Source organism: Mus caroli, chromosome 19, assembly GCF_900094665.2.
Source record: "Mus caroli chromosome 19, CAROLI_EIJ_v1.1, whole genome shotgun sequence".
Classification (NCBI taxonomy): Eukaryota; Metazoa; Chordata; class Mammalia; order Rodentia; family Muridae; genus Mus; species Mus caroli.
The window spans coordinates 27,194,960-27,208,411 of NC_034588.1; the positions used below are offsets into that span (position 1 = coordinate 27,194,960).

Genomic DNA, 13,452 nt, shown 5'->3' on the forward strand with positions numbered 1-13,452 from the left:
CGAGATAGGGTTTCTCTGTATAGCCCTGGCTGTCCTGGAACTCACTTTGTAGCCCAGACTGGCCTCAAACTCAGAAATCTGCCTGCCTCTGAGTGCTGGGATTGAAGGCGTGTGCCACCACACTCGGCTTCTCAAATATTTTCTCTTTAAGATTTTTTTTTTATTGTTATTCATAAGTACACTGTAGCTGTCTTCAGACGCACCAGAAGAGGTTGTCAGATTTCATTATGGGTGGTTGTAAGCCACCATGTGGTTGCTGAGATTTGAACTCAGGACCTTCGGAAGAGCAGTCAGTGCTCTTACCCGCTGAGACATCTCACCAGCCCAATAATGTATTTTCTTAAGATCTATTTTTACTTATGTGTAGGTGTATTGGTATATGTGTGTGTGTCTGTATGAATATACGCCACATTCTATGTGAATACACTCGACATGTGTTCAGGTATACTCAGGGGCCAGAAGAGGGCTTCGGATCCACTGCAGCTACAGCACAGGCAGCTGTGAGTCTCCCAACTTGGGTTCTGGGAACCCGACTTGGATTCTCTGGAGAAGCAGCAAGCACTCTTAACTATTGAGCTATCTCTCTGGACCCAATGTTGTACTTCTTATTGTTTTGTTACTAATGCCAAAATGAATGCCTAGGCAACAGTGACATAGATTTCTTTGTCACTGCAAGGTGATACAAGACCACGTGATATAGAAACAGTGAGAGGCAAGACCATGTGACATAAAAACACAGTGAGATGCAAAACCATGTGACATAGAAACAAACCAACCCAGGCTTCTCTGTCAGCAAGATCCTTCCATCTCTAGTGTACATGCTCGCCAGTAGGTGGCGACTGAATGAGCAAGTGAGAGAGCGAGTGAGCTCCTCACAGCATTCAGCAAGAGGTTGGACAGGATACTTACCTGAGCCGTGCAGATGTTGCTGGTGGCTTTGTCTCTCCGGATGTGTTGTTCTCTGGTCTGAAGAGCGAGGCGATACACTTCCTTCCCTGTGGCATCCCTGGATCAAGACAACACATCGAGTCAGCACGGATGATCAAAGCACCAGGATTGCCTTAGAACAGAACTTCTCAACAAGGTTCTTGGACTGTGGGTCACAACCCCTTTACCCTTTGAGGTAAATAACCCTTTCACTGGGGTTGACTATCAGATATCCTGCATGTTTATGTTTATATTATGACTCAAAACGGTAGCAAAATTACAATTGTGAAGTAGCAACAAAAATAATTTTATGGTTGGGGGACGGTGACCACAGCATGAGAAACTGTATTAAAGGGTCCTCAGAAGTGTTAGAAAGGTGAAGAACCGCTACTGTAGATGGGCTTGCTTTCCCAGTGTGGGTGAATGCAGTAGATTTGTGTGGAAAATACTCATAAAAACTAACTTCCAAGTGACCCTCTTCTATTAGCACAGTAGGTTTTTAATTTGGACTTTGAGGCACTGAGACATATACAATAAAGCCTGGACTAGTGAAAGGAGATTTCCCAGGAATCACTCTTCCTCACAGGATGATGGGGATCAAGGATTCCATGTCACTCCATGGCTGATGGCCTGAGAAAATAGTGTTTCGCCACTGGAGGTTTGAAGAGACTGGGTAGAAACTGAAGGAATGCTAACAAGTCTCACTACTTACCCTGTAAAAACTTTCCCTCTTTAATGTATACATGGATACATATATAGATGTATAAACTGTATAAATACACACATATATACACACATATACATATATGTATGTATACATATATTTATCATAATCTGTATATATATCTACATAAACTGTATGTATATATTTATCATAGACCCCAAAACTATATATACATATGTAGATATATTGATATACAAATTATATAGATATATACAGGCTATAATAAATATATATATACAGCATATATGTGTGTATATATATATATATATATATATATATATATATATATGTGTGTGTGTGTATATATATATATCCTGGAATTCCTCTAAATTCTTTACTTAAGAAGCACCAGTTACCTGGGCAGTGGTGGCACATGCCTTTAATCCCAGCATTTGAGAGGCAGAGGCAGGCAGATCTCTGAGTTTGAGGCCAGCCTGGTCTACAGAGTGAGTAGACAGGACAGACAGCCAGGGCTACACAGAGAAACCCTCGGAACCCTACTGGGTCACACTAAATCTTTGCTTTTAATGCAAAAGTGAGTTCTTCCTTCCATGATGTGATATTTAAAAAAGAAACTGCTTAGGCACAATGCACTTAAAATAGGCAGGTCTCTCCAGACATCTATTGCCTGTACATGACTCCACTAATACCTTCCAAAGGATACAAACACCTTTTCATGTTGTCTGAATAATGGCGCACAGTACATAACCCAGATGGATTCCCTCTTCTTAACTTGTTTTTCCATCTACTTGACATGGACCAATTAAATTTAGAGAGAGATCAGAGAACATGAACAGGGGAGGGGAGGGGCTCAGCTGAGCCCTTGTTGCTCCTCTGGAGGACCTGAAGCACCCACGCTGGGCAGCTCGGAACTGCCTGGAGCTCCAGCTTTGGGGGACCCAATGCCCTGTTCTGGTCTCCTTGGGTTTCTAGGCACATATGGCCGACACACATGCACATACACAAAATGAAGGAGAGAAAAGGAACAGGGAAGGTCGTGATGACAGTAATGGGGCGTGAAGCTTTACCTTGTCACCCCCACCATCCTTCCAGGCATCATCCTCACCAGGTTTTCTCTGACAGCAAAAAAGGCCGCATGCGGTCCCCCATAGCCCAGTGGCACTCCAAATCTCTGGGAGTTGCCCAGGGCAATGTCCACTCCAAACTCTCCAGGTGGCCTCAAAATACACAGAGCTAAAAGATCAGTAGCACAGCAGGTCAGGCTCTGGGGAGGAAATGGAGAAGAGGTCAAGGTTATCACCTTATCCTGACTGTGCAGGAGTTATCTCTACTACAAACAGGCTGGCTGGGAGGGGCAATGCTGGGAACTCCAATTGCTTGGGCATTCATATGGAAGAATATTTACCAGGGATCAGTGAGTGGCAGTAACAAAGAGGAAGGAGTAGGGGAAGAAGATGTCACCATTCCATGTGATAATTGTAAAGAGATTAAGACATACCAAAAGACAGTCAGATACGGGAACTGGGACACAGCGTCCTGAACCTCAGCAGGGGGCTTACCTACCCCAGTCTGATGGGCTCTGTCTACAAGTTCCGTGAAGTCCTCCACCTTCCCCTCAGTGTCTGGGTACTGGAACAGCACCCCACAGACGTCTTTGCCGCTGAAATCCATTTCGTGGGGTAACTTCAGCTCGACAAGCACACCCCTATATCTGAAATTACAAGGGAAAATTGGTCCTCTTTATTATGGTGTTTGAGTGCATGCATGCCCCTGTGTGTGTGTGTACATGTGTGTGTGTGTGTGTGTGTGTGCGCGTGCGTGCGCGCGTGACATACTCATTAGTGCAGACACTCATGTGCCATGGTACATGTGTAGGGGTTAGAGGATAACTTAGAGGACAGTGTTAGAGAACAGTGAGGACTCTCTTTTCATCGTGGCTTGTGGTGATACAACTCATGTTGTCAGGCTGCTGACCCATCCCTTAAGCCATCATGCGTGGCCCAGAAAATGCAATCAGCAGCAGCTTGTCTGCAAGGAGACTGTATTCATTTTCTGTTCTTTCCCTAGGTGTGCTTCTGGCCTCACTCCCAGCCACACCTCACCTCATACCTGGCTCATTAAGGTTTAACAGTGCTCCAGGCCAACTCACATGCATGCTTCACTCTTCAGTCTCTTTCTTCTGTCCTTCCCACTCCCCTCTCCCCAACTCTCTGTGAGAACCTACTCCTGGCAGGAGCATCACCTCCTAGAGCTAAAAATCCAGCCCTTACAACAGAGCCATCTCCGGGACACCCCGGCTCAGCTTAAGGTAAATGAAACATGTCCAGATGGCAACAAGGACTTCCTTAGATTCTTAAAACCCTCTAACTACAACTCCAATCCCTTCAGACGGACAGTGTGGAGCAGAAGAATGCCCCACATTGCCAAAGCAGAAAGCGGATGCAGTAATGGCTGGGCCGGGGATGTTTCAGTTGCTTACAGGACTAAGCGATGCAAAGGCACATAGGACTAATCAAAGTGGTCCTTAGGTGTGGTGTGGTTTCCTTAGCAACTGCATCTGCATGAAGCACACCGGAAACCATGGCCATGGCAGGCATGTTTGAGTGAGCTCTGCTTTCCCAACTTTCCAAAACGTTGTTGCAGTTACTTTATTTCATCTTTTGTTGGCCCTCTGACCCTTTTCCATTTTTTTTCTCGGTACTAGGGATTGAAACCAGGGCCTCAGCCGAGGCTAGCTAGTGTCCTACTGCTGAGCTATAGCCCTAATTTCTACTTTGGGACCATGTGGCTCATCTGGCCACAGACTTGAAATCCTCCTGCCTCAAGCTGATTTTAGTATTTTAAATTTTACCACGAGATGACAGAACAGCATGGGGACTTACGGTATCACAAAGGCAAATGAACTCAGCATGTGTTTGCCCCTCAGGACTGAGGAGGGACTTGGCAGAAGCATCCATGGGAGAACGTTAGCTGGGGGAAGCAAACTCACCAAATTCAGTATAAAGCAGGCTCACTTCCAATCAGACTGGAAGTGGGAAAGAGAGACAAGATAGAGATGATATGATATTACCCTTGGCTCAAAACACAATTTAAATCAATTACTTGGCTCGAGTCTGGACAACAGCTATCGTCTGTGGGTGACAACGAGGATCAACGAAAAATTTCTTCCTCTTGTTGTGTCTGTTGAAAAGAAAAAGCACATTTAAACTTGAAGAGTTTTTTTTTTTTTTTCCTTCTCGGGTATTCTGGTTTGTCCTGCAACTCTATTGAACTTCTGATCCTCCTGCCTCCGCCTCCACAGTGCAGAATGCGAGCCTTTATGGTTAGTGTAGGTAGTGATGGGGATCAACCTGGTCAAGTTCTCTACCAACTGAGCCACTTCTCCAACACCAAAAGCAGGGAGGGAAGCGCTAAGCATACCCTAAAGAGAAATGAGCGATTGGTGACTCAGTTCCTGACGGCAATCCAGGGAAATTCAAGCCTGTTCCAACAAAGACAATGTAACAAAAACCAATTCAGTTTTGGGACATCTACGCTATGATTAAAAAGAAAAGGACAGATATTAGGTATAAAGGGAAATTGAAACCACTTCAAAAAAAAGTCTTGTAAAGTAATAAATCTATCTTGTTGTCACAGAGGTATTTTAGCTTAGAGTCTCAGGTGGGCAGAAACAAGACAGACCCTGCCTCAACGAATTGGAGAATGATGACTTCCAGAACTTCTAGCCTCTACATGGATATTATGGCATCCATGTGTGCGTACACACACACATACACACCACACACACATCACACACACCACACACATCACTCACACACACACACACACACACACACACACACACCACACACACATCACACACACCACACACACCACACACACACACACATCACACACACCACACACATCACTCACACACACACACACACACACACACACATGCTTGAACTCTAATCTACATGGAGACCTAAGGAGAAAGGAGGAAGGAAGCTTTTCCTGAGGGAGAGCAGCTCATCACCACAAGGCAGACCAAGGCCAACCCTGCAGGGCAGGTAGGAAACCCTTCGCCCAAACAATCAAATAAGCAAAGAAAAAACACCTCCACTTCTGTGAGTGTGAGGTGAAAGCTACACAGGGGCCAGGGGTGTGTCTTAGCTGGGAGAGTGCTTGCCTAGCATGTAACAGAGCCTCCATTTGGATCTCAGCACGATAAGTCTGTGACCTCAACACTTGGAATATATATATATATATATACATACACACACACACATACACATATATACATATATATATGTAAAATAAAGTATACTATATATGCATATAATATATACAAAGAATATCAGAAGCTCAGGGTAATCCTCAGCTATACATTGAATCCTAGCCATCCTGGATTGTGACAGCCTGCCTAAAATGATAAAAAGAAATTTTAAAATTTAGGAGGGAACAAAATTTACCAAAAAAAAAATCAATAAAAAGCTGAGAATAGTGACAGAGACCATACATAGATTGCCATCCTGTGTGCCATCTTCCATGAAGAACCTGAACTTACCCTCAGTGCTGTTAAGGAATCAGAAGGGCCCCGGGTGGGCTCCACCACCAGAACATTCGTACCTAGAGTGAACCTGTACCTGCCTGGACCCTACAGCACCATTATCTGTGGAAGCCAAGAATTAAACTCATCTGCCCACTCAGGACAGAGGCTCCAATTCTTAGGAAACATCACAAGTATGGGTGTATTTCCCAACCTAAATGTGAATTCTTCCTGGAAGAAGTGTTCCAATATTTTTCCAAAGCACAGGGTGGAGGAAGGGGGACTGTACCCGGTGACCCGGTAACTTATGGAAATGGATTATCAGGAAATAATTAGAATTCCTGAGGACGATTATCTTAGGGACATTTCTACTAACAGAAGATAGCGCATATAAACTAAATGTGCCTAGGCAGATGTGAGGTTAAATAACCACAGCCCTTCCATGCCACAGACAAAAGAAAAGTTCTCGTCTAGGGGCTGCAGAGATGGCTCAGTGATGAAGAGCACTTGCTGTTCTTCCAGAGGAACCAAGTTTAGTACTCAAAGCCATGTTGGGTGGGGATCTGACACTTTCTGACTTCCTTAGACACCTGTGCACATCACACACACACACACACACACACACACACACGCACACGCATAAAACAAAACAACAAAAACCCTATTCTAGAAAGCTAAGTAAAAATGAGGTGTTCAAATGAAATAGTTCATTGTTTTCAATAAGCATACTATTTGATATAAATTTGTTCTATTTTAAAATAAAAAAGGGCTGCTTTATTATTCAGTGAATGTATTGGTATAATAATGAATGTTTGTTTTCTGAAATTCCTAAATATAATAAATTTTTGTACAAGTATATAAGAAGTTTATGATTAATAGCATCCCCCATAAATAATAAAGCTATTTGTTTAAGACTTTAAATAATATTAAACACTGTAGAAGCTTGCAAAGTTAACAAATGTGGTTTCCGCTACAGAGTGGAAAAAGTGGGAAGGAGAGTCACAAGACAACAGCCTCTGACAACCACACTTGTTGAGTAAAACTGTTTGCATACAAATAAATAAAAACCCAAGATAAAAAAAGAAAAAAAAAAAAAGAATGAGGTGTTCAAAATATACTGTGAAATAGGAAGGAAAAGCAGGTGGAGAGGTGTGTGTCTGAAATGCCAGCACTAATAGGTAGGGACAGGAAGAGCTGAGGAAGTCCTCGAGATCTCATAAAAGGCAAGGCCTGAGAAAACAACTAAGTGTCATGGCCCTGGGATTATGTGCTGCACAAGAAGTTGGGAGTTGGGGGGAGTAGGGGGTGGGGGAAAGCAATGAAAACAAGGCAAACTCTAAACATAGAAAATTCTTCCTAAGGAGTCAGGCTGTGGTGTCCATTACAATGCCAGCTCCTCCCACACTCCACTCCTATACTCCAGGTACCAGGGGCAAGGCTATACCCATATGGAGCTCATTTCTCAGGTCCGGCCATGTGAAGGAAGGCGTTCAGTGAGATGCATGTAAAAGCTGTGGAGTGACATCTTCGTGAGGCCTTTAATTGTCTAGAAGCACCCCTGGGTCTCTGCCCTTCACTTCTTCCTGAGTGCAAATGTCCAGGCTAGAAGCCTAACAGTCATCTTCTGGCATAAGGATATAATGTAACCCTATAAAGGTGGCAGATAGAAAGGGACCCCTGTCCTTGATAGCATCTCAGGGCTGTCCAATAAGTCAACTGTGGACTTACGCAATTTTCGTTTTCTGTCAAACAATTAGAGGCCTGAAAATGATTGTAACATATATATGAACCCATGCACATACATTGTGTGTGTGTTTGTGTGTGTGTGTGTGTGTGTGTGTGTGAGAGAGAGAGAGAGAGAGAGAGAGAGAGAGAGAGAAAATCAGTAAGCTTACCCATGTGTACAGCAGGAAAGTGTCTAAGAGCACAGTTTTGTAGAGTTTTCCAACTCATGACTCATTTTTGTCAGATAACTTCCCATGAAAGCAGGTGTGCTGGCTAGTCTGACGTCACCTTGGCACACCAAGGAGGGCTCTCTGAAAGAAGGGAACTCAACTGAGATCTGGCTGGAGGTAAGCCTGTACGGCATTATTTAAATTAATGATTGATTTGGGACGGTCCAGCCCATTGTGCATGGTGCCATCCTAGGGCTGATGGTCCTAGGTTCTATAAGAAAGCAGGCTGAGCAAGCCATGGTTAGCAAGCCAGTCAACAGCACAGCACCCCTCCATAGCTTCTGCCTCAGCTCCTGCTTCCTGCTCTGTTTGAATTCCTGTCCTGACTTCCTTCAATGATGAACAGCAATATGGAACTATAAGCCAAATAAACTCTTTTCTCACCAACTTGGTTTTTGGTCATGGTGTTCTGTAGCAGCAGTAGAAACACTAACTAAGACAAAAGATGTATATCACATCCAAATCAAACATCTGCTGAGGATAGAGCATAAAGACATTTATTTTGAAACAACCCTTTGAACAAAAGCAAATTTACTGATTGATTGATTGGAATGCCTGGCCCATCTGATGAGGAAATTTGCATATGAATGAGATAGGTTTTATTTTTACTTAAAGAATTAAATCTTGGCTGAATGTTTGATTGGGGAAAATATAAAGCATCTTCAGATTTCTCAAATAGATGGCCACTTTGATTTTTGTGATTGCCAATACTAAGATATAAATATAATACAATATAATATAGTATATAATAAAAAATATAGTACAATATGGCAGAAAGACCCTATGTATCATAAACTGCCGCTTAATTAGACACGGTGGCTCATGCCCATAATCCTAACACTTGGGACTTAGAAGGTAGAGGTGGAGGGATCAGGAGTTTAAGGTCGCCCTCAACTATATAGTCAGCCTCTGGAGCATGAGAGCTGACCCAAACCAAGCCAAACCAAACCAAACCAAACCAAACCAAACCAAACCAAACCAAACCAAACCCCAGTCCTGTTATTCATAGCATGCGGTAATTTTGAACATGAACTGTTTCAGGCAGCATTTGTCGGTGTGTGTAACATGAAGAAGGCACATGAGATACAAAGTGGCATGTGTGTGAAAAGACCAAAGCTGTATTAATGCAGTCAGATCACACAGGGTCTGCCAAACACACCTGCGATTCATGAGTGTTCTATTGTAAATTAACTTTTGGTTGCTACACATTCAGAAAATCATCTTTACTGATGCCAATTTTCTTTTGGCAAACTCTACATGCAGCTCTAAAACCCCGCACGGGGTTTCCACCCACAGTTCTCAGGGGATGCCTGTCTTCCGGAGGGGCGGGCTCTCCCACAGAGCCTCTCACCTGTGGCACAGTTGCATCGCCTCTGCAGCCGCGGTCGCCTCATCCAGCAGGGAAGCGTTGGCCATGTCCAAGCCTGTGATGTCAGACACCATGGTCTGGTAGTTGAGCAAACTCTCCAGCCTCCCCTGGGACACCTCTGGCTGATACGGAGTGTACTGGGTGACCCTGAGAGGGAAACAGAAGAGTATGTCCAAACCTTGCCGGCAGCTCCTGACCAGAAAAGCTCGAGAAATCCCTTTGTTTTCAAATTCAATGCCCAAAGCTCTTGAGAATTATATAACACACTGGAAAGACTCTGAGATGACCAACTTGACTGGACTTAAACCTGCTTAGGCCATCAATGACATACATTTCTGAAGACCCAGTCAGAATGTGGACAGAGACTCACCCCGAGGAGGGCAGCACCATGCAACAGGTTAGAGGTCTACTGGATTGAAAAAGAAGGCGAGTTCCTGGCTGCCAGGACATGAACTCCTGTGTCCCCTCACCTTCTCTCCCAATGACATTGACATGGGGGGTGATCTGGGCAGGTGATAGCTCGGCAGGTGAAAGGGTTTGCCACTAAGCTAAGCAACCCGAGTTCAACCCCTGAGACCCAAATGATAGGCAAGAACTGCCTAAGCAGGTTGTCCTCTGACCTCTCTCTATGTGCACGCTGTGGAGGTCCTGGGAAGCACCCCAATACATACATACATGCATACACACATGCATACATACACACACACACACATACATACATACAAACAACCTTAGCCAAAATAAATCTTCTTTACCCCTTAGGTACTTAATTAAGCTGAGTATTTGGTCACAGGAATAAAAAGCCAGTCAATACATCATTTGCTTGTGTTTTTATGGGGAAGAACAGAATTGTCACGGAAAAAGATTATTCTTTGGGCACAACCAGAACTTTTTTTTCCTCTCTGCATTTCTTTCGTAGATTTACTTATTGCATTTTACATCAATGAATGTTCTGCCTGCTTGTGTACATGTGCATTATCTATGTATCTAGTGCCCATGGAGGTCAGAAGAGGAAATCAGATCTCTCGAAACTGAAGTTACTACAGAGCATTGTGAACCACCTTGTAGATGCTAGCAACCAAATCCAGGTCCTCTGCAAGAACAAGCGCTCCTAACTACTGAATTACTTTTTAAACACACAATCTTAGTATGTAGCTCGGGCTACCTGCCATTCACTCAGTAAACCAGGCTGGCCTTGAACTGGCTGTCTCTCAACCTCTATATTATTTGTTGTCACATTACTATTTTAATTGTCTTATTGTACACATGTATGAGCATCGTATGTGCATGTGTGTGTGTGGAAGGCAGAGGTTGATGCTGGGATCTTAATTGTTCTCCAGCGTACCTTTTTAAAAAATTATTGTTTCTCATAGGTATTGATGTATTGCCTACATGTATGTCAGTGTGACGGTATGGCATTTCCTGGGACTGATGTTACAGACTGCTATGTGGGTGCTGGGAAATGAACCTGAGTCCTCTGTAAGAGCAGCCACCTCTGCAGCCCACTCCAGCTTATCTTTTGAGACAGGAACTCTCACTAAAACCAAGACCACTAGGATCCGTGAGCTCCAGCAATCCACCTATCTCCCCTTCCTCAGCATGAGGACTGCAGACGAGTGCCACGGCTGTAGCTCTTGCATGGATGTTAGGGATCTGAACTCGGGTCCTCAGCACACACTTGACAGAGCTAATTCCCTGGGGCATCTGCACGTGTTCTATTATAAGCTAGTTCTTAAAATCCATGCCTGCCTGCCTGCTGCCATGCTCCCTGATATGAGGGTCACAGACTCACCTTCTGAAACTGTAAGCCTCCATCCAAATTAAGTCTTCTGTAAGCTGCCTTCTCTTGGTGTCTTATCACAGCAATAAAAAAATTAACTAAGACACCAAGCCAAAAGAATGATGTATTTATGGCTTTTATTTTTATACTCTCTCTCTCTCTCTCTCTATATATATATATATCACATGCAGACTTTGAAAGCACTGCTATGTTAAAAAGCTTTGTTTAAAATCTTTAAAGACCATCTCAGCTCTCAGTACTATGCCAGCACATTGAAATATTTTTCTCAATTATTTATTTTTTTACTGGTGTGACTGTGTGTTTGTGTACAGCAGAACACATTGTTCCTGCAGTTAATTCCCTGCATAGCCTAGATTATGGATTGTAAAGGACAAATTCTAAGGGACTGGTGAAGTGGAAGGAAGGACGCATGCAATACAATACACAGTGCAGGCAAGTGAATGGGAACGTGAGAGAAATGAGATCCTAGGGAACCACAGACAATGGGCAGTGGTGAACTCCAGTCAGACAAGCGCATCACACACAGCCTGCTGTTAGGAAGACAAGTGTGACACTGTTCCTGCCATATGCTCAGACGGACTGCACAACAGGACACTTGCACTATGTTCAGGGACATCATTTGGGATTTAGACCAGGAGACAGACACAATTTCTTTTCTTTCTGTTTGGTTCTTGTTTTCAGGAAGGGTCTCACTATACTCCTGGCTAGCCTAGAACTATCTATTGTGGACCAGGAGGGCTTCAAATGCAGAGATTAAATTCCCAGAGCTGAGATTAAAGGTGTTCCCCATCACACCCAGCTACACCCAGGAGAGATAGTTGTTATCTGGAGCAGATGTAAGGAGGGGTGGGGATACATTTTTCAAGATTAGCAGCAGGTCACAGGAGGCCTACACAAAGTGGAGCAATTTAAAAAAAAAAAACAGCCACCAAAGTGTTCATTTTCATTCAAAACCATGGGCACCCCTACCTAACTAGTTGTTGTTCTTGAACAACAGTGAGCAATAGTTGCTATTTCCATAGCAAATTCCAGGCCAGCTGGGGCTAAATAATGAGATGCTGTAAAAGATAGATATGGTGGCCCATGCTGTAATCAGAGCACTAGCGAGGCCGAGGCAGAAGGATTAAAAGTCGGAGGCTGCCTGGGACTAGACAGCAAGAATCCCATCTCAAAAATGAGGGAGGGGGCTGGTGAGATGGCTCAGTGGGTAAGAGCACCCGACTGCTCTTCCAAAGGTCCGGAGTTCAAATCCCAGCAACCACATGGTGGCTCACAACCATCCGTAACGAGATCTGACGCCCTCTTCTGGTGTGTCTGAAGACAGCTACAGTGTCCTTACATATAATAAATAAATGAATCTTTAAAAAAAAAAGAGGGAGGGAGGGAAAGAGAGAAGAAGGGAGGAGGGTGTGTGTGAGTGGGAGTTTGGGACTTAAAATCTAAAGGTAGCAGGACATGGTGCTCATACTCAATCTCTAGGGATACTCACAAATAGGGATGCTGTAACTCCGGATTCAGTGCATCCCACACCTCCAACTCACAGGGCTCTTCCGCATGGCTACATAATATACCCCCTATAGACACATAATTATAAATATAAGCTTGCTTTTATATCTTGGGGCAGAGGCAGGGATGCTGAAGTGGTGTTGTTCTAGTAGAGGATCCGCTTCTGGTTCCCAGCATGGGTATCAAGCAGCTCACAGCCACCTGTCATTGCCATTCCAGAGGACCTAATGCCCTTTGGTCTCTGTGCGGTACACAGGCATACACTAGTAACACATACATACACATGAAAACCTTAGAGCCTAAAATTTCACATTAATTTATAAAGAATAAGGAGGGGGAAAGACCAGGTAGGGTGGGGCGTATGTATTTAATCCCAGCTTTGGAGAAAAAGTTCAAAGTCACCCTCTGCTACATTTGAGGTTACCCTGGACGACTCAAGACTGTTTCACAAAAGTCTAAAGTGAAATCACACAAGTTAAATCCAAATAAGGACCACCAATTTTCCAATGGCCCCTGTACCTGCCCAGCCTTTCTCAGTTGCCTTTCTAATCTGACAATTCTTAAACGATGAAATTGCCAAGAGCCGGGCGTGGTGGCGCACGCCTTTAATCCCAGCACTCGGGAGGCAGAGGCAGGCGAATTTCTGAGTTCGAGGCCAGCCTGGTCTACAAAGTGAGT

General features: G+C 44.0%; 1 protein-coding gene across 1 annotated transcript in view; it reads right to left on the minus strand.

Moving 5' to 3' along the window:
- Nucleotides 1–13,452, minus strand: part of Gldc (glycine decarboxylase) — an 82,676-nt gene that overhangs the window by 48,291 nt on the left and 20,933 nt on the right. The window contains exons 4-8 of the mRNA XM_021151450.2: nucleotides 9,450–9,614; nucleotides 4,715–4,792; nucleotides 3,176–3,323; nucleotides 2,680–2,876; nucleotides 910–1,006 (exon numbers count right to left, since the gene is read on the minus strand). Of these exons, the coding sequence (XP_021007109.1) occupies nucleotides 910–1,006; nucleotides 2,680–2,876; nucleotides 3,176–3,323; nucleotides 4,715–4,792; nucleotides 9,450–9,614 (685 nt within the window). The remainder of the gene's footprint in view (nucleotides 1–909; nucleotides 1,007–2,679; nucleotides 2,877–3,175; nucleotides 3,324–4,714; nucleotides 4,793–9,449; nucleotides 9,615–13,452) is intronic.